This window comes from Grus americana, chromosome Z, assembly GCF_028858705.1.
Source record: "Grus americana isolate bGruAme1 chromosome Z, bGruAme1.mat, whole genome shotgun sequence".
Lineage (NCBI taxonomy): Eukaryota > Metazoa > Chordata > Aves > Gruiformes > Gruidae > Grus > Grus americana.
In genome coordinates this window covers 44827835-44848671 of record NC_072891.1, presented here as the reverse complement: position 1 = coordinate 44848671, position 20837 = coordinate 44827835, and the positions used below count along the sequence as shown (strand labels likewise).

The 20837-nt window shown below is 39.8% G+C and overlaps 2 protein-coding genes across 11 annotated transcripts in view; both read left to right on the top strand.

Moving 5' to 3' along the window:
* Positions 1 to 17088, top strand: part of KIF27 (kinesin family member 27) — a 34561-nt gene extending 17473 nt beyond the window's left edge. For 4 of the 6 annotated variants that reach the window (XM_054810539.1, XM_054810537.1, XM_054810536.1 and 1 more), the window contains 14 exons: positions 1055 to 1198; positions 3560 to 3766; positions 5363 to 5538; positions 5897 to 6030; positions 6576 to 6731; positions 7788 to 7993; positions 8857 to 9054; positions 9401 to 9514; positions 10527 to 10703; positions 11314 to 11529; positions 12481 to 12687; positions 13505 to 13703; positions 14172 to 14336; positions 15033 to 17088. In XM_054810539.1, coding sequence (XP_054666514.1) covers positions 1055 to 1198; positions 3560 to 3766; positions 5363 to 5538; positions 5897 to 6030; positions 6576 to 6731; positions 7788 to 7993; positions 8857 to 9054; positions 9401 to 9514; positions 10527 to 10703; positions 11314 to 11529; positions 12481 to 12687; positions 13505 to 13703; positions 14172 to 14336; positions 15033 to 15496 — 2763 coding nt within the window. In that variant the 3' untranslated portion in view covers positions 15497 to 17088. Of the gene's footprint in view, positions 1 to 1054; positions 1199 to 3559; positions 3767 to 5362; positions 5539 to 5896; positions 6031 to 6575; positions 6732 to 7030; positions 7169 to 7787; positions 7994 to 8856; positions 9055 to 9400; positions 9515 to 10526; positions 10704 to 11313; positions 11530 to 12480; positions 12688 to 13504; positions 13704 to 14171; positions 14337 to 15032 lie in introns of all 6 variants that reach the window. The other 2 variants (XM_054810541.1, XM_054810538.1) reach the window with 2 other exon arrangements.
* Positions 17089 to 18797: 1709 nt separating this feature from the next.
* GKAP1 (G kinase anchoring protein 1) overlaps positions 18798 to 20837 on the top strand; it is a 28027-nt gene continuing 25987 nt past the window's right edge. Inside the window, exons 1-2 of one of the 5 annotated variants that reach the window (XM_054810480.1) lie at positions 19754 to 19934; positions 20108 to 20154. The gene's annotated coding sequence lies outside the window, so the exon portion shown is untranslated. Of the gene's footprint in view, positions 18927 to 19404; positions 19651 to 19753; positions 19935 to 19965; positions 20155 to 20837 lie in introns of those variants that run through there. The other 4 variants (XM_054810477.1, XM_054810476.1, XM_054810478.1 and 1 more) reach the window with 4 other exon arrangements.

Sequence of the window (20837 nt, the reverse complement as noted above, 5' to 3'; positions counted from 1 at the left end):
GTTGCCTGGAACCAGCTGTGTCCCAGCATGGGAGAACCCTGGTCTCTTCACAGACACCACCCCTGCAGTCCCCCCCACCAAACCGTTGACACCTACACCCAATACAACTGAGCAAATACATTATGATTTTAGTTATGCATGTTTAATACAATACGGACAATATGTCACTTAGTTTTCTATCACTTCATCCTGCCCCACTCTGTCACCATGCTAACATCTGTGCAAGCTTCTTTTTTTCTGTAGTTGGCTCAACTCTGCATAATGATACAGCACCAGTGAGGGACAGGATACACTTGTCAACTACGTTTAGTAGAAGCATTTGCATTGGTACATAGACTTTGGAAAAAGTTGAATTCTCTAAAGAGACATCAGATACTTGAGTGCATTCTTAAAAGTTGTCTTTTCTTGGAAGAAGGATGTAGGTAAGCTAGTTGTACAGAAGTATCCAGTTTTAGAACAATAAGACATGATGTTTCCATACTTCATATTTGGCTTCTACAGGCTTTCTGGAAGAGTAACAACATTTGGAAGTCTCCCTCAATTGGTATTGCATTATTTATCCACAAGAACATCTGAAGAAGCATTCTTATGGTTTCTTTAATCTTTAGGCTGTTGTCTGAGTTGCAGAATAAGGACAGCTGTCCTTATTTTTTCATTTGAGAAGTGTATTAATCTTGTACTTGATGCTGAGATCTTGTGGCCATATCTCACAGCACCCCAAAGAGAATAATTTGATTTAGATATCTACTTCAATAAGGTAGCTTTAGTTATGGGTACATTATTCCCTTTGGAAGAAAGAAACTTGTCAAAAGAAAATGAATAGATGAAACAGAAGTGAAAAAATAGCTGGTAGAAACCACAGATAACCACTTAGATAATTTGCCATACATACCTCAAAACTTTGCAGTTCTGATTGCGTCTTGTAACAAATGAGGTTTAGATTGGGGGGGGGGGGGTGGTGGTGTTTTGTTGGGGTTTTTTTTTTTTTCATTTTCCAGCTGTAAGAATAATAATGTCCCCCTTTCCCTAGCTGAAATTTTCTTTTATTATCTAGCAGGCTCTAGTTATGGATGAAGAAGTATTTAGCCAGAAGGATCATGAACTGCAGATACTGCAGAATCAGATAAAGACACTATTACAGGAAAATGAAGAACAACTAGAATCTTTAAAGGAGGCTCAAGAAACACATAGATTACAGGTATTTTTCCTCTGGTACACATTACCATATATCTGTATTGAACCATCCTTCCACTGTATTAATGAGTTCATTATTTCAAGACAGGTCCCTCAGGATTTTTTTGGACATAACTCCTGTCACTCTCACGGGCATTTTGTTTGAAGTACAGCTGTGTCACTTAATGATTTGAGTTCATCTAGTGGATGAAGCAGAGTAGTGCGATTCCTGAAGTTTGTATGTCAGCCTGGCTGTGCCAAAGCCTTCCTGTGTAAATGAGGTGAATCAGTCACCCTCTCCATGCTTCCTAAAGCATAAGAGACACCCCTCTCCCCAGATGTCTATTATTGCTAAGTAGTTTCAGGACAATTAATGAATTTGGATTTCAAAGACCTTTAAAGATTCTTTAGAATCTAAAAAAGGCTATAAAGATCCTATAGAATGCTTTAATTGAAAAGTTGTGTAGAAACATACTTTGTTACAGCTTTATTAAGAATTTGAGTATTGTTCCCTTTTGACTTTATAAGGCAGAATTTCATCCTAATTTTCTGAGCATTTACTATTAGAGAAAACTGAGTGGCATAGTGGAAACACTGCTTACCTCCTTCCTTCTCTAAATCTTGTGCTTGCTAATGAAATTATGATAGGTAGTAAGTGTGTAACATTCAAGATCCAGGAGACCATAAATAGAATAGTTAATATTCTCTTGGTGTTGCCTGTCACATGGATGATAGAAAAATTATTGTCTGACTTTTAAAAAGAGAAAAGCGTAAACATGGCTAGCTAGTACTCGTCTCCTTATTCTACTTTTTCTCCTTTTTTCTTTTCTTTGCTGATGGCTTGGGGAGAGTCAATGAATGAAAGGTAAGTATACTAGTCATCATCTTTTTCTTCCCTCTGTCACTTTCTTTCTTTTCTGTCATCTCTGGCTAGATTGATTTTTTGTTATCTTTTTTTAACCTGTACAGCATACTGCCAACTTATTACACTGAGATAATGCTTCTATAAATTCTGGAGGATACAAGGTAGAGGTAATGAACAGAAGCAGTCACAATGTAGGTAAAAGATCATTACAGTGTTAGAAACAGGAGAGAAGCTTGAGAGCTCTCAGCCACCATTTTGGTACTTAATCCACTGAACTGCCACTTTTATTTAAAAGCATATAAAATAGGTAGAATAATGAAAATCAAACACTTCTGTCAAATATTTTAAGTTGTATTCATAGGGATCTGTAGTTTAGTGATACATGATAGAATAAGAGCTTTAAGAGTAGCAGGTACTAGATAGATATTAAATGTTTATATACATGTATTTATGTAACAGGTGTTGCACTGTGGGGTTGTATGTACAAGAGTATCAGGGCAAAGAGTCTTAAGATGGTGAAATAATAGCTTCAAGGTGGATCGGTTGGCCTTTACTGCTTCCAAATTCATAACAAATATGGTATTCATCTATTCTTATTTCCCGTGACATGGGAATATTACATATTGTGTTCCAACAGAATGTCAATTTGCAAAGTATTGTCTATGTGTGTTTGGAAGGAACTTGCAGTCTAAGAAAACAAGATATAAAGAATGAATAGAAATACATTATTCAAAGTAGGAGAATGCAAAATATCTTTCATTGAATACTTTTAGTTGACTATCACTAGCTATTCTTCAACTTTCCTGTTGTTACTAGGCCAGATTTTAAAGGTACTTTGAAAAGAATTGAAAGGAGTAGAGGGAGTTGAAAATGGATATAATCTTGGCCTTATGGATGAATCAGGTAAGATAAGTAGTTTTGAACAATGTACGGAGACTGCTGGAGGAGAAGCAGATAAGTAAGTTCTCCAAACTAGCTTTACCAACAAAGTTGAGGCTGGGTAGAAGAAAAAGAAACAGCCTGTACAAGGGACCCTGGGATCATGTACATGTTTATTAATACAAATAATCTTTAAAGTGGAACTGCTCAAAGAGGAAGAGGAAGCCTGTATACATATTAGACATGTATAATTAGACTCAGACCATGTGTTTCCTTTGAACATTTTTGTTGAATTCCCATTTTATTTCTCCATAAACAGACATATAAAGCAAGCACAGGCTTATAAGTATGTCACCTACTTCTCACTAGATGCCTAGATAAGCTAACGTAACTTACCTGGGATGGGTCTTTCTGGACAAAAATGTGTCTAAAATTTATTGGACTTGGTGTGTGTGTGTGTGTTAGATTGATGATATGTCATAGAATTTTCAGTTTGTTGCAGAATTCGTGCACTGCAGAAGATTTTAGTGTCAGTGAATGAATTACAAGATTCTTGACCTTTGTAAGGAATTTAGAAATTGTGAATATGATACAGAGCTCATGATCAATAACAGTTTTGCTTTGGTTTCCCCCCCCCATGAGAATGAGAAAGTGGTGGAACAGCAAATGCTTATTGATCAGCTAAAAGAAAAATTAGAGAAGTTTACAGATATGAAAACTTTGGACCTCTCAAGTGCTTGTGGAAATGGGCCAGCTGTTGTGGCATCTGCAAGGAGGCCATACAGTGTCCCACTCACAAAGAGCCTGCTACAGTCCCATCACCCACCTTCACGGACAGAGACCCGAAAGGTAAGGTGTACCTTAATGCTACCTTTTTTTTCTCTTTACTTTGTACTGGTTATAATTCAATTATTAGACTTGACATGACAAATTATAGTGGCTTTCTCAGATGCTGTTGTGTTGGGTTTGCATGGCAAGGTTTTGGTAGCGGGGGGGGCTACAGGGGTGGCTTCTGTGAGAAGCTGCTAGAACCTTCCCCTATGTCTGATAGAGCCAACGCCAGCCGGCTCTAAGACAGGCCCGCCGCTGGCCAAGGCCAAGCCAATCAGCGCCTCTGTGATAACATATTTAAGAAGAAGAAAAACACTTAGAGAGAGAGCTTTTGCAGCCGGAGAGAGGAGTGAGAAGATGTAAGAAACTCTGCAGACACCAAGGTCAGTGCAGATGGAGGGGGAGGAGGAGCTCCAGGCGCCGGAGCAGAGATCCCCCTGCAGCCCGTGGTGAAGGCCATGGTGAAGCAGGCTGTCCCCCTGCAGCCCATGGAGGAAGGATGAGGGGGTGTAGAGATTCCACCTGCAGCCCATGGAGGACCCCACGCCGGAGCAGGTGGAGGCACCTGAAGGAGGCTGCGGCCCGTGGGAAGCCCACGCTGGAGCAAGTTCCTGGCCGGACCGGTGGACCCATGAAGAGGGGAGCCCACGCCAGGGCAGGTTTGCTGGCAGGACTTGTGACCCCGTGGGGGACCCCACGCTGGAGCAGTTTGCTCCTGAAGGTCTGCACCCCATGAGAGGGACTCCATGCTGGAGCAGGGGAACGATGAGAGGAGTCCTCCCCCTGAGGATGAAGAAGCGGCAGAAACACCGTGAGATGAACTGACCGTAACCCCCACTCCCCATCCCCCTGTGCCGCTGAGGGGGGGAAGGTTGAAGCCGGGAGTGAAGTTGAGCCCGGGAAGATGAGAGGGGTGGGGGGAGGTGTTTTAAGAGTTGATTTCATTTCTCATTCCTCTACCCTGTTTTGCCTAGTAATAAATTAGATGAATTCCCTCTCTAAGTTTGGTCTGTTTTGCTCGTGACAACAATTAGTGAGTGATCTCTCCCTGTCCTTATCTCGACCTGCAAGCGTTTCGTTATGCCTTTTCTCCCCTGTTTAGTGAATGAGGGGAGTGAGAGAGCGGCTCTGGTGGGCACCTGGCCTCCAGCCAGGGTCAACCCACCACACTGTTTAGCTTCCCATTGAAGACTCTGAAAAATTACTTCTTAATGTCTTGTGACATATGCTATGCCACAATTGTCCAAAATGTTCAGTCTTAAAATTATCCCTTACAAATGCTAAACCTGTAGTCTTTTCTGATGTTTTCCTGGTGTTTTTGAGGGTTCAGATATGAAGCATTATCAAAAATGAATGATTATTCTTACCAATATATTGAATACATTGGATAATGAGTTGCTAACAATGCCTTCTTTCATATTTGGAACAAGTGCTCTAAGCTCCCTCAAAACATTTTGTTACAAAGGCATTCAGAGTTCTTATAATTACAGTTTTGCTTGCAAACTCAGGTGATGGCAGACTTTAAAATTGAAATATTTTTTAAATATCATTAAAGAATTGCTAAATTGTTGCAAGTGGTTTTACCCATCACTTTTTCTGTATGCTTTTTGACAGGTGTATACCAGCCCCCCTGCCTTCTCCCTGGCTCGGGTAATGGCAGAATTCCGTGCTCGCAGCCAGATGATACTGAGCAACATAGAAGATCAGGATAAAGTCCTTCACTGCCACCTCTCTGATCACAGCGATGAAGAGGAAGAAAATATGGGCAGAAAAAAGAAAACCTCATTTAAGTAAGTTTTTTATTATTCTTTAATTTTTATTGCAGATGAATGTATAGCAAAGGTAGTATTACTGCCTAATCCTGCCATAATATGAGACCATTTGTGATGTCACTTATGGTCACATTACAAAACAAGTTTAATAAACATAGGTTTTTGATTTAATAAACATTGCATAATCCTTGTTTTGGGGCCAAAATGTACCATGAAGATCAGGGGTTAGGGCAGTGGGGAGTAGATGAGAAAGAAGATGCAAGTGCATATATGAGTTTGGGGTTCTTCTCTGTTAAGATCATGTACTTTGCCTGAAGCTTAAAGGAAAATTACCCCTGTGTGTTTGGAATGTAGCATATTTTTCATTCTTCGTTAGGCATTCCATAAACCGAACATGGACACGAAAACAGGCTTCTCTGTGCTTTCTTCCTGATCTAAGTGACATGAAGTATCAAGTAAACAAGTCTGGTTTATCCAACAAATCTGTGCAACAGACTGACACAACCACAGGTAAAATGGAAGTAATGAGAACAAATCTTATTACAGTATCAGAATATGCAAGAATGTCTTTAGCACATGTAATTATTTTCCCAGCAAAATATGTGGTTTTGATGCAAATATTTTTTTGGGTTATAGTTCAAGGTAGGCTTTCAAGATTCTCTTCTTACCTTCTCTGAAACTGAAGTCAGTGACCTTAATGTTTAAGTAATACTTGTTAGCCAGAAACCACTTCACATATCAAAAAGCTGGTTAGATATACATCTTTAGTACTGTTTCAGTGAAAGAAAATAGATGCTGTTATCTTATGAGAGATGCACTGAAATGTTTCAGGAATATTTTTCCTCCCACCTAGGGTCTTGAAATGCTACTGCATACCATCCTTTCTTTTCCTATTTAGACACATGGCAGGGAAAAGACTCTGCAATGTTCTCCCCTTTCGATTCTTTTACCTCGTAGAGAAGAACTCCACACGTACAATGTTCCAGAGCACTATCTTTTGGATACAGAGTGTACTCCAGATTTTTTATCTCCATATTGCTTTGTTTTCTTTCAAGGTGAAGAGATTGACACCCTCCAGAAAAGTCATGTTTTTAACATGCAGAAGTTAAAGAATTCAGAGTTGAGACTCACTGAGGCCGAGCAAAAAATGAGAGAACTTGCACTTAATATCAAAATGAAAGAGGAACTTATTAAGGAATTAGTAAGAACAGGTAACTGGCTGCTGTAGGGAAAATTAGAATGAAGATGTTCAGAAAGAACAGAAAAGGCACAAAACTTCTGAAGTCCTGCATGTCTTTGTTTTTATGTAATTAGCTTATGCAAGAATACTTTTAATAACTTAAAGATTCATTTATTTTCATTTATTACTTGCTATGATTGCACTGAAGGCTGTAAATTTTGATTACAGCCTACTCTGCTATGATACGCAGATGTATTTGTTAAATATTTTTTGTGCTTTGCTGATTATTGCTTTTATCCACCAATAGTGTAATTTTTCATGTATGCTCAGTGCTACTGATCTCTTCGTGGACATGTATTTGTCACATGGTGTCTGGGATAGGAGAGAAGATACATCACTGTGCTGGGAATGTAAGCATTCCCAGCATTGCAGTAGAGAAGCAGGAGTCAGAAGTGGATGAGGGAAAAGGTCAGTGTCCCTGTTAGCCTACATCCCTTACACATCTATCCTGATGTATATATACCTGCCAGAAACTAGCCCTTTGATGACAGTAAGGATCCCTTTGCTCAACCAACCCCTTCAGTCACACTCTTGTGCAGTGCATACCTTCTCTTGTGTTGTCTTTTGGCACTGAGAAAGATTCCGTGCCCCTAGGAACAGTCTTTTGGGGAAGATTGCCCAAACAGGGCAAGTCAGAGAGTAGAAACACAATCCAAAGTTGTTTACTGATTATTAAACTGAGTAATAAATAAATGGCATATTCTGGAAAAAGCAAAATTTCTCTTGAAATACAAGAGAGCCATTTTGGCAAAAACTACAGTAGGCAGAAGAATTTCACTTTATTTGGCACGCAAATGGGACTTTATTTGGTGACATCAGGTGACTCATGAAGAATTAAGATTTAAGACTCCTTCCTTTATTTCAGAGTTAAAAAAGGAACTGTACATTCCTTTAAGGTTGGAAAATGTTTCAGAAATTATTGGTTTAGGCAGAATGAAGTAAGTAATGATTCAACTACAGAATTAAGTATCACATTTCAACTGATTATCCTGCTGTTTTTACACTATTTGGATATGGTGTCTTTAAGGTAAGGATGCTGAGTCTGTAAGTAGGCAATATTCTTTGAAGATAACTAAGCTGGAGCAAGAATCTGAGCAGGCCAAAATGGAACTGGCTGAAACACAAAAGCGACTTCAGGAGCTGGAGAGTAAGGAACTGAGAGACATTCCTGAAAAAAACAAATTGCAGAAAGAGTTCCGGAAGAAGATGGATGCAGCTAAATTGAAAGTGCAGGTATTTATGATCTGACCATTAAGATTTGCAAATCTCAGCCTCACTATAGCCTTTGAACCTTAACACTCTGCTTGTAAAACTCTCACCAGTTTTACACATTGGAAGCTGGTTGGATTGAAGTAGCTAATGAGAAACTCAGTACTATTATACTCAGAATGCTATTTAACATAGATGTGGTTAGATACATACAGTATTTTCTTGGTAGATAAGAAACCAAGAAAGAAGTGGGTGATATGAGATGCTCATACATCATTGTATGTTGTACCATAAAAAAAATCCACACAAGGAGACTATTACAAGTTTATTACCTGCCATAAATAAAATTGATGTTTTACGAAAATGCTATATAAATTCCAGCTTTAAGCAAATCACTGTGATGGTTTGCAAGACCAGGCCAAATACAGTCATACTTGTTTGGCAGTGACCTTCTAGTTTTAAGTTCTGCAATACCTAAGTTTAAATTCTGTGTAGGGCCAGCTTAGGTGCTCTGTGCTTCTCGGTCAGACAAGCACCATACAGAAGGAGGTAGCTGGATTATTGACTTGAGCTCAGGACCAGCATTCTGGCACCATTATGTCTCTGCGCATTTTCCAGAGCTGTGATTTCTGTTAGATTTTACTGCTTCCATTGTATTGCCAGGCATGAACTGCATCTTTACCTTTTTATGTTGCTTGAGATTAATTCTGCCTGTGCCAACTTTACCATATAGCTCAGAAACCACAGAAATAATGAGTGATTGTTTGAGCAGAAGTTAGTAAGTCTAGCTGACTCTAAGAACTCAGTGAAATAAAGGATGAAGTTGAGTCATATTTTTAGTGTTAAGTTTTCCTGCTATTAAGCTGAAATTTGTTGTGAACATTCAGGCCTTACAGAAGAAGCAGCAAGACACTAAGAATCTGGCTTCCTTATCTAACCAAAGTGAGAGACAAGCAACAGAACTTGAGCAGAATGTGGCTCAAATGAAGCATCAGCAGACCCAGCTACAGAAGAGACTGTGTGAGGAGAGCGAAAAAAAGAAGCAACTAGAAGCAGAGATTCAGCGGGACCAGCAACAAATTAAAGTAGGATTCTTCCTGTTTCTTTATGACAAAGAATGAGATGAGCCAATTTTACCTCTGCTTCCCCAAAGACAATAAACTATACTGCCTGGCTTTCCGTAGTTTTAAGTAATGTCTGTCTTGACAAATGCACTGAAGAAATTGTCTATAAACATTTTCACAGAAATCTTAAGTTTGCCTTTCTCTTCAGCTTTTTTTTTAAAATTTTATTACTTGATGTCTAGCTCTGAATTGCAATTTTACATGTAAATTTAGTGTCAGTATTGTAGATTATATACTTGCTGGACTCTGACTTTAAATGCATTTTTAAAACAGACTGAGGCAGGAAGAATGGGTTTTTTTGTTTTAGGAACTTCAAGTAAAGATGGAGCAACAACAGAAGATCCTTAAACTTAAGGATAAAGAGATTGCTGCATTTAAAAAGAAGAAAAATAACTCAGTGGGAACTTCACAGAAGCTACAGGTAGCTAATCTATTCAAAATCTGTGTGGACCCCAAAAAAATTTTCTTTCTTCATCCCTAGTCATGTTTGTAAACTGTTCAGCAGAAGAATATTCCGTCATAGTTTTGTCTTCTCATTTGCTGTAGCAGAAATTGGGAGTATAGTCTAGCAGCTCTTGTGCTCTTTTTGAATGAAGGAAAGGAGAGGCTCCGATGTCTTTTCTTTCTATGATTTGTCAAAGACGCTGATTCAGAGACCTGAGGTTTTGTTGTCTGGTAGGTTTGAGAGTAATCCTGATGAGCTCTGTTATAAATGTTCCATGATTTGCTTGTTTTTTTGTTTTCTCCTCTGACGTAAATGACAGAGGTCTGTGTTTTTAATTGTTCTTAACAGGGTTAGAAAAGTAGGTGTCCTATGCAGTAGTGCCACTTACATTATTTCAGATGTGGATATTGGAACATGAGAATTTCATGAGTTACCCAAGGTCTTTAGAGGTGAAAAGAAATTTTAAAAGTTAAAGGCAACTTTTTAGCCTTACCAGGAATATATCCACTGACAAACTTTGACAAACAGAGCTCTCATTTACTGTCTTTCTTCTTTCCAACATCATAATTTCTTGTCACTTAATGTTTTTCCACAAATAGCTGGTCTTGGGCAACTATAATGCAATGAGGATGGGCTAGCTGAATTCTTGTGGTACCTTCCAAACCCAGTTGCTGTGATTATATAGAAGACATCTATTTATATAACTGTTCTTAGAAGAAGAATACATTTCATTAAAGGCACCTGATAGAAATTCGTTTATACAAGATGTAACAATGTAACATTACTAAGCCTATTTTTAAGACCATCCAATTTCTGTATTATTCGGAGTCGAGATTCTGTTGCAGAATTAATGTTAACATTAGAAATGTCAATTTCTTCTACAGTTTTATCAGTTATTAAAAAAAACCCCAACACCCCCCCCATAATAATAAAATTCTGACCCAAAAAGTCCTGGTTAATGCTCTCTGGATCTCTATTTAAACTTTAGAAACTAGAAGAGCAAAAGAAATGGCTGGATGAAGAAATGGAAAGAATTCTCCAACAGCACCAACAGTTAGCAGAACTAGAAGAAGATTTAAAGAAAAGAGAAGCCATTGTAGCAAAAAAAGAAGCGTTATTGAAAGAGAAAAGCCACCTGGAAATCAAGAAACTGAGATCTAGCCAGGTGATTTAAGAAAAAACATGAAACCACAGTTACAGTGCTTACTGAAAGACTGAGGAGGGCAGGTAGATAGCAAAGAGGCTCAAGCCATGTGACCTGTGTCTGTACCACTGCCATGAAGTTATTGTGTGGCTTGAGCAAATCAACTTTTAAAATGTAAATAACACAGAATAATAATTTTTATTCATTTTTTCTCCCCAAAATTCCAACATCGAAACAAAAAAATTGTGTAGTGCTGTTATTGCAGAGCATTAAATAATATGGTATCGAAAGATGACTCAGTCCTTTTGCAAACTAGAGAACATGACAGCGAAATGTTTCACATTATTTATTTTTCAGTAGCAAAGGTGAATAGAAATTGAAGTATCATTGTCACTTATAATGGCTAGCCCCTTTAATTTTTAGTATGTAGAAAATGACATGTTGAGTGTTTTTGTTTTCTTTCATCTTTTTGAGTAAATAATAAATTTTATGGTAGCTGTCTACTCAAAATAAATGGGGTCCCATTGCAAGAAGCAGGCAAGTCTTTCACTGCAGAATGTGACAGTCTCACATTTTTCTTACTGGAAGGAGTATCTGAGTTTTGTATCTTTGGTTCCTGTGGTTTTTTTAGGCTTTAAACAAAGATAGTATGAAATTGTCTACTCGCTTAAGTATGCTGGATCAGGAACTGTGTGATAAAGGTATGCAGCTTCAGGGCAGTACCACTGAAGATAAGATGGACATTTTGGAAAAAATTCAGGTTCTCCAGGCAGAAAGGGATCAGCTGCTCAGAAGGAGAAATAGTGTGGACGAGAAACTGAAAGATGGTAAAGTGTTGTCAACCGAAGTAAGTAAGCACCTCTAAGATTAATATAAGCTTTATATAGTGTTGTATAATAAAGTGTTCCAATCAGAACCTGAAATGTCTCCAAATATTAGATAAGCTAGAACCAAGGAACAGAGGTTGGGTACTTTTGTAAATAGCAATGTTAAAATACTGCTATGATAGCACTACTTACATACCAGTGAACACAGTTTATATTCCAAGGGACTTAATTCAGCCTTTACAAACTCCACTAGCCTAAGGATCATATAATCAGAAATAAGGAAACTAGAGGTTCATCAGTTTATCATAGGCAGATATTTTAATGTCCGGACATAGAACAAGGCAATTTACTCGCATAGTGATTCCCCTTGATTTTTTTTCATAGGATTTTGTGAAAAAGTAAACTTCACCTGAAAGCCTCCGTATTTTTACAGCAAAAATAAGTCCTATTACCTTGATGGTCCACATATGAGTTGATCAGTATAATTACATTGAAGATACAATAAATTCATACAAAATCACAGATTATTTTTAGGTCTTGAGAAGCAGTATGTGTTCCCTCACTCCTCAAAATCCTCTGCAGTGCTTTAGGCCATGCATTTCTGCCACTTCCCTACAAAAGTTATGGTCACCAAACTCCTTACTGACCTGATTCATTCATTAGTCCAACAGAAAACTAGCACAACCGAAAAAATAATAGCAGAAGTCAAACTGTGGGAATGATGAGGGAAGGATAAAAAGGAAAACATGACTTCTGTTTTTGTTATGAACCATTTGATTGACCTCTGTATCATGGAAGGGGTACTTTGTACTCTACCTCTTTATTTTTCCCATTCCATTCTCTGTATTATGACTAGTTTGTCATGCCCTTAAGTTTAGTTTTACTCTTGAGAATGAAGTTAAAGATGTCTTATGTATAGAAAGATTAATTCTACATTTTTTTTTAAAGATGTCACTCGTGTTTCTCTGTAGGAAGAACATGTCCTTTTCCAGCTGGAGGAAGGAATTGAAGCCCTGGAGGCTGCTATTGATTACAAGAATGAGAGTATTCAGAATCGCCAGCACTTGCTTAGGTCATCTTCTCAGATTCTTTCACAGAGCGAAAATAATGTAATAGGAAAACTAGTTTCCCTGTCTGCTGCTGAGCTCAGAGCTATCCTCTTTAAATATTTCAGCAAGGTTTGTTGTGGCTAATGAATAATATTTTATCCTATTTTCTGTTACTATTCTAGATAATGAAGTGAAATGGTGTCAAGAAATAAAATGAAATTTAACAAGTTTTTGGTGAAAAACTTTTCAGGTTACATAGATCTGCTATTAATTCAGATATTTTTAAATTTTACATTACCCTAAATAGGATACTTGCATGTTAACTTTGTATATGTTGTTTTGGGGTCATTAGCTTAAAAAGTGCTGCAAATCTGGAAATTTCCTTGCCCCTTTCCAGTGCTCTGTGTTGCTAACTTTTGGAGCAGCAACTTAATTAAATAGTGGTGTTGTACTGAAATTCTTCCCAACTGCAGGCTTCATAAAGCTCAGGCTAGTATTCCTATTTTTTTTCCTAAATCCAGTATAAACTATTTTTGTATACACTGCCTGTAGTGTGTACAGCCACATCCTGAAGAATCATACTGACATCTGGAATGAAATGCATTAGGACATGGTGTGCCTTTGTGACCTTGGGTGAACCTTGGGTGATTTTGTGAACAATTTGTCTGTGAGATGCAAGTTGGGAGTTTTCCAGAATTGGGAAACCACTGTTGTTTTAGTTTAAATTCTGCACAGGGTATTAAAAAAAATCCTCTAGTCCATGTGATCAAAATGTACAGAGCTCATTTCTAAAGCATGAACTTGTAGCAGGGGCCAAGTCTGTTTCCATTATACGCTTATGGTTGTGAAGACCATTGCTTTAGTATGCTTTAATCCATCAAGCAGAAGGGTAAAAGCTTTTATTAAAATGGTTTGATAAATCAAAAGAAGTGTATTTCTTTCTTAGATTGTTGGCCTACGTCAGTCTGAACGTAAATTACAACTGCAGATTGAAGAACAGGAAATGAAGGTCATAGAGCAGGAAAACATAATACGTGAATTAGAATCTGCACTTGAACATGTCAAGTTGCAGTGTGACAGGCAGCTGACCCTACAACACAAAGAACATGAGAAAAAACTACAGTTAATACTGCATCATTTCAAAGGTATTTGCTTCTTGGGGGAGATTGTACAGCAAGTATTATCTTCAGGCACTTCTGAGAATTACTGTATTGCAACTGAAAAAAAAAAAGAATAAGGTTCAGAGATATATTTTGACTGTTACTAATTCTGATGTTGTGCAGGATGCTGAGGAACAGACACATGGTGTCTGTATGAATGGAAAACTGAATATGTTTTTAAAGCAGTATCAGAATTGTTGTACTTTCGTATTGAATTTGCTGTTATTGGAAAGTTGAAAGATACCAGTCCTGCTGATCTTAATCTTCTAAATACTCCTATCAAAACTGACAAATGGGTTTGGCATGGCCTTTTTTATCCTGTGTCATACTAGTTAAAATGTACACCCTGCAGGCAAAGTGTCAGCAAGGTACAAGATGTATTCTTTCTAGCTGGGCATCTTGATTTTTGGCACAGAGGTATTTGGTTCTTAAACTAAGTTTTACTTGTCCTAGAACAAGATAGTGAAGGTATTGCTGAAACCTTGAAAGGGTATGAAGTAAAACTCCAGCAACTAGAAAAAGAATTATTTTTCTATAAGAAAACCAGCAGAGAGCTGAAGAAGAAATTGAAGGGCCTCTTTGGAGAATCATCCCATCAATTATTGGCATCCACTAAATGTAAGTATATTTTCTTAAAATATTTATGCAATTGTCAATAGACCATTTGAAGGGTAGTGAACACACAGAAGTATATCAGAGACATAAAAATCATATTTTTACTAAACTAACTGTTCTCTAGGAATATAGTACACCTCTCCCCCAGTTTCAAAGGAGAGACAACATTGGTTTGTAGCTGTAGCAGTGGTATACCAGTGGTTTAAATTTTTATTTTGAATACATTTTGAGGCATGCTGCAATACAATGTAATAAAAACATTTTATAATTTGTTGCTGAACTTTAAAAATAATAAAACCCCTGTGTGTACATTACAGTAAAATTTGCATAATGTGTTTTGTGTGTTGTCCTAGTGTAATTGCTGACTGGTTTTGAATATATGACTAACTTCATATTTGACTGTCATGGGTCAGTTGTTTTAAGACTGCCTACTGCGATACATTGCAAGTTAGAATGGTGAGGCTTGTATAACCAGCACCTTGTCAGAGGAAAGTAACAGCTAACACCTCTGATGATTTTGTAGATGACAAACTTTTTAACAGAAAGGACAAAATATGAGGTGCTGATATTTTTTTACCAGTTCACACTACAAGTTACAGATGCTGTAAAGCCATATTCACTAATTAGTATTTCTTGATGGCAGGCACTCAGAGGAGTTGTAACTTTTAGCTATTTATCTCCTGATAAATTTAATTTTAGATAACAGTGCTGGTGACAAGGCATCCAGTCAAGATGAAGCAGAAGTTGCTTCTGAAGAATTCAAGTCAACACTTCACCCTGAAAACAATAGTCGACCAGGAAAAACAAAAGAAACAGACAGAACAGGTATTTTAAGAGTACAGCAGGATTCGTACAAGCTTGGAGGAGATGTTTCAGACTTTGGGTGCAACAAAGAATGTTTGTCAAGCACTAGTGATGACAAAACAGGAACAGATGAAGCTCAGCCTTCAGAATCTCATCCTCAGCTGCCTTCTGTCATCCAGAGAAGAGAAACTGTAACACAGTTTCAAGGAGTAACTCCAGTAAAACTATCTCGCCGAGAGCTGCGTCATATTCCTCCCTCTGAATTGTCTTTGCGACGCTCAAGCCTTGGAGCTGGTGTCAATTCTATCGCTCCAGATTCCATCGAAATGGACAAAAAGTCTAGTGTTACTATGACATAGTTACTCCTCATTGCATTTTTAATAGCTGTTGCTGCTGAAGCAACTGTGTTAGATTTCTTTGTTCATGGTCTTGGGAAGTATCAACCATGGATAAATGAGTAAGTTCCCTAGCTCCTGATGCTCACTCTCAAGTCATTAGGTGTTATGCTCATACAGTTTCAGTGAATCTGAGATGGATTTTAATTAATACAATATCTAAGAACTTTCATTCAAAGGCCTTTTAACACTGACAAAATTATTTTATATTGTTTTGGGGTTTTTTTGCAGTTAACTTCAGAAATAGAAATATTTTTAAAAAATTGCACTGTGAAGTGCACTGCACTTGTGTAACTGACATGTCCTAGAACAATATTGTACTTCACTTTCTTGGGTCAGAAAGAATAACAAAGTATTTAATTTATTTGGATATATAGCTAGAAAATTTAGTTGCCAGACTGGCACCTAGTGTTGCTAATGACTGGATTCTTTAGGCTTTTTATCTAAAAACATTTTATATGAGCCATGTTTGAGATCAAAATCGGTCTTAATGATAATTTTTTTCCCTGAAAAGGAACATAACTTACTTTCCTTTTTCTTCTTTATGGCTTATTTATGAAAATAAGAGAACTGCTTATTCCACTTTCTGGTTTGGTTTGTTGGGCTTTTAAAGAATTGCACTTGCCAACTCAGTGTGGTATTTATTTCTGTACTTCTAAAATGGAAAAAAAAAAAACAAAAAAACAGAGGACCAAATTCAGCATCCTGTAGGTAAGCCAGATGGACCAATATATTATTTTATTCATACTAATTAGTCCTGTTCTTTCACAGAGAAATTATTATTATGGGTTCTGTATCTGCTTCAGAGCAAAGACTACACATATCTTTCGGTTTGCTGCTATACTGTTGTTGGTAATGCGTTCAGGATAAAAAGTAAATCATTTTTGTAAGAGGAAAGTGGTCACTGAGAAGCATACGCTTAACAGCTGCACAAACTTGAAGGCAGAATCCAGAATTCTGTATTTGAGATTAACACTTCTAACTGTAACTCTCCTACATAAAAAGTGGCAGTACTGAATGGAAAGTAAGGTTAGTTTTATTTTAGTGGTGGTGACTTCTGCCAGTCATGTTTGAAAATGTTGTCTTAGATTATTAGATGTACTTAGGAAAGGAATTTTTGCTTTCTGCTATTGTCTAGGCAAGGTCTTGCGCACAGGATGTGTGGCGATATGTATAAAACAACTGCATTTTTCTGTGCTGCAAGCACAGTTCAAATCTGTCCATGTTATGAAGATGCTATTAGAGCATGATAAATGGAACTACTGTCTTATGGCGCATTTTTAAATTCTCTGAGTAGACTGCGAAATATTTCATTCTAATCAGATAGATAATCCACTTAATATGTCAAATGATTGTATCTTTCCAAGTATACCTAATTATTAGCTATTGTTCAGCTGAATTCTGAGATAAGGATTGGGGTCTTTCTTGATTGTTTTTGGATTGGGCTTGATTGTTTTTACTGTCATGGAAGTACTGAGCCTTAACCAATGTTAAGTTTAATATTAGTGTATATATTGTTCACTTAATGTTTTCAGTGAAAAAGCAATAAACAGAAACAAGTGAATATAGTTTCAAATGTGTACTTATTTACTACATCTCAGTGTTAAGTGAAGGAATTGTTGAAGGCATTTCTTCACAAGGTAATACTGTGCATTATCATGCACCTCATACTACTGTATAAATAAACATGAGTTCCTCTTCTCTGAAGTTTTCACAAACAAAAAACCTCTTCTTTATGGACGTGAGATAAGCAAGGGAAAATGTAGGAAAGTACAACTCAGTCACTAGTAGATGTCAGCTGGAGGTTTCTGTAGCTGTGACACTGCAGCATAAGCAGTTATTCCAACATTAGATTCTGTATGCCATACATACCCATTTCAAGACATAACTACTATGTCACCTAATGTAGATAAATACATCAGATACATTTCTGATCTTTGGAGAAGTGGAAGAATTGTTGACCGAGAGAGGAACCTAACATAAGCAAAGAAATGAGCGAGATCAGTAAGGAAGAGAAAAGTAAACACTGATTTATGTTCTCATTTATGTAACTCTAATAGAGCTAACAAACACAATGGTTTTACCTCTTTCAGACAATATGTAGCTCCTCTTATTTCTGCTAATTAAAACCAAGACTTTATCTGATAGGCTTTTATTATCACTCTCTTTATATTACTTCCTTGATATTATTCACTGGCATTTATGGCCTTCAATGACATTTATCTGATGTGCAATATGGGGGTAAAAACAATATGGAGCTAATTTGCAGTGATCCACCATGCCAGTATTTCACTTATTAACAGGTCTTTTCTCCTGCTATGTCCTGTTAAAACTAACTAAAAAAAAACCAACAAAAAACCTGCGCGTATAATCTGTTCTGTTGTCTAGCTAGTAACTGTGAATATAAACTACCTTTAGTTCTCATCTGAATTCTGTATTACGATTATCTGAACACTGTAATGGCTGCATTTCCAGAATAGACTCCTGCCCTTTCCATTACTGACTCTTTGCTTAGTACTGCCCATTAATGGCAGTGTTACCCCATGCAAGTAGTTTGCAGAAGTTCTCTGATTTGTGTAAACATCAATTGCATCACCTTTGAGAAGCAAAACTGGCTTTTAGTAAGTTACTGAAGTTTTACCCCATCTATACCAAAACAAAGTTTCATTCTTAGTAACCGAAAGGTGAGATTTAACAGGTATTGAAACTCCCAACTATGGGAGTGTGTGGTGAGGGACCTTTTATCCTGGCACAGCAATTTTCAGTCCGACTGATTGGAAGTTTCCAGCTTGAATGCACGTTTATTGCACAGCCGATACAGAGACGGTGTGTCAGCTCTGATTTTTAGGGTCGGTATGCTGATTAAGCAGGTTATTCTATGTAGGGCTTTACAAATGAAGCTGAAAATATTCGGTAAGAAAAAAATATTTGCAGGACATCACTTCAACAAATGCACATTTTATGCATTTCTAATATTACATAACTTTTACTTGACAGCTAACACTAAACACAATACAGGAAACTTTGTTATACTGCAAACGGCAGCCTCATTAACCTGGGTTATTTATGCTATGATCTATAGTGATGCCACACACGGACAGCGCACTAGCTGAAAGAAACAATGCAAATGAACAAAGGGCAAGGGTGAGGGGGGTGTGTTTGGTTTCGGGTTTTTTTTGCTGGACCGGATGCCACGGTTACAAAGAGCAGTGGTGCGATTTGCTTCTGCTTAAAAACCTTCACTAGTGTACACAACCAATTCTGGTCTTGTGGCGTGTTTTGGTTTTGGTTTTAGCCCGAACGCCAGCCGCCCGGCTGGCCGTTAGTGCTCGTGAAGGGCGGTACTTTGAAGCACTTCGAGGAAACCCTTCGCGTTTCATCGCGGCTCACACAGGTTAGATGTTTTGCGGTTTGCGAGGATCAAACGGCGAATGGAGGCGCGTACCCGGTTTCCCTGCCATTAGCCCTCCTGCCGTGCCCCCCCAAGTCCCGGCTCCGCGCCCCCCCTAGCCCCCCTCCCTGCTGCGCAAGCCCCCCTCAGGCCCGGACCCGCGGGCAGGGGAGCGCCCTCCACCCACCACAGCGGCCTCGAGGGGGGCGTGCGGCCGCGCACCGACAGCCGCGGGGACACAGCTCCGCCCCGGGGCACGCCATGGGTTCGCGCGGCCCCGTGAGCGGAACCAGCTGGCGTCCCGGCTCGCCTCAACCTCCGACGCGGCGCCGGGGCCGGCGGCGGCGCTCCCGCGGTGCATGCCGGGCAGTGCCGGCCCTGCGGCCGCCCCGGGGGTGGGGGGGGGCTGAGGGTAGGCGACCCGTGCGCGGCCGCCGCGCGCCCAGTAGTTATTTTGATCCCGGCGGGAGCCCGTATCGGCCAGTGGCGGCTGGCCTGCCGTTGTAACGCCGCTGTGACGCAGCGCCAGCAGCGCAGCGCGTGCCCCGGTGCCCAGCGCCCAGCCAACCAGGGGGCGAGGGACATCAACCCGCCGGCCAGCGGCGCGCGTGCTTACGGCTACGGCTGCGGCGTGCGCCCCGCCCCCGCCGGCCCGTTGTAACCGCCCGCCCAGGGGCCGCGGCGCGGCCGCTCTCCTCTGCTCTCCCTCCCTGCCACCGCGACCCGAGTGAGTGTCCCGCGGGGGGCGCCCGTCCGTCCGTCCGTCTCTCCGCCGCTGCTCCCCCGCTCCCACCTGCTCTCCCTTCCGGGGCGGTCGGGGCTCTGCGCCGCCCTGCCCTGCCCGGCGCTGCCCGCGGTGGGAAGGGGGCGGCCGCGGGCCTGTGGCGGCGGGGAGGGAGCGCGTCCACCCGGGGCCGGGGGCCGTGCCTCCTAGCGGCCCCTTGTGCGTGGGCCTCGCCGGGCCGCGGCGGGAGAGCGGCGCTCCGCGGCCGGGAGGGCGTCGTGGCGCAGGTGTCGGCCGCGGGGCGGTTGGCCGGGAGTGGCCGGGGCGCGCGGGTCCCCGCGGCCAGTGTCGGGCAAACTCAGTGTCGGGGCGGGGGGAGCCGGAGCCGTGTCTGTCTGTCTCGGGAATACAGGCGCCTCTTCCCCAAAAGTGACTTTTTCTACCTGTTTGTTACCTTCAGTGGCACAAGGAAGGCTTGCTGCTTCTGGTTGTGTGTTTTGGAGAGAGGTGCGTTCATTAAAAAGAAAATCAGCTACAGCAAAAACGCTGGTCGTAATTAGAAGCCCAAACGTCACTAGAACATAGTATTTACTGATCGCTGGTTTTTTGAGATTACTAATATGTATTGGTATATGAAGGTTACTAATATGTATTGGTATCTAAGAATGCTAGTATTTTTTGTTGCATTAGTCACACACAGTAAATTGAGTGTGAAATTTCAAAGTTTGTTAGATAGAAGTTCGAACTTTAAAGCTTCACTAGTTTACTTCTTTTTTTCTTCTTTTTTCCCCCATTTTTTTTTTGGGGGGGGGGAGGGCGTTAGGGGGGTGGTGTTACTTTCTCAGTCGGCACCCTATGCTCAAACTGAAGTCAGACTTGCCTAGTCACTTTTACATTTTAATCCTGAGTTTAAAAAAATGTTTTAAACCCCATTCTTCCTCAAAAGCATTAATTTTTCCGCAGCACAGCAGTAAATTTACCATATTCCCCTTTCAAACTGTGCAAGGCCCTTTACCTGCCAAGGGTTTATTGCTGCTGTGTATGCCAGTGCTGCAACTCTCAAGTAGATTTATGAACAGGGTTGTTTTTTTTTTGTTTTGGCATTTGGTTTTGTTTCATTTGGGGTTTTTTTGGCTGTGAAGTTACTTGTGAAACTAATTGACAAGCTGATGAATTGACTTTAGGTAATT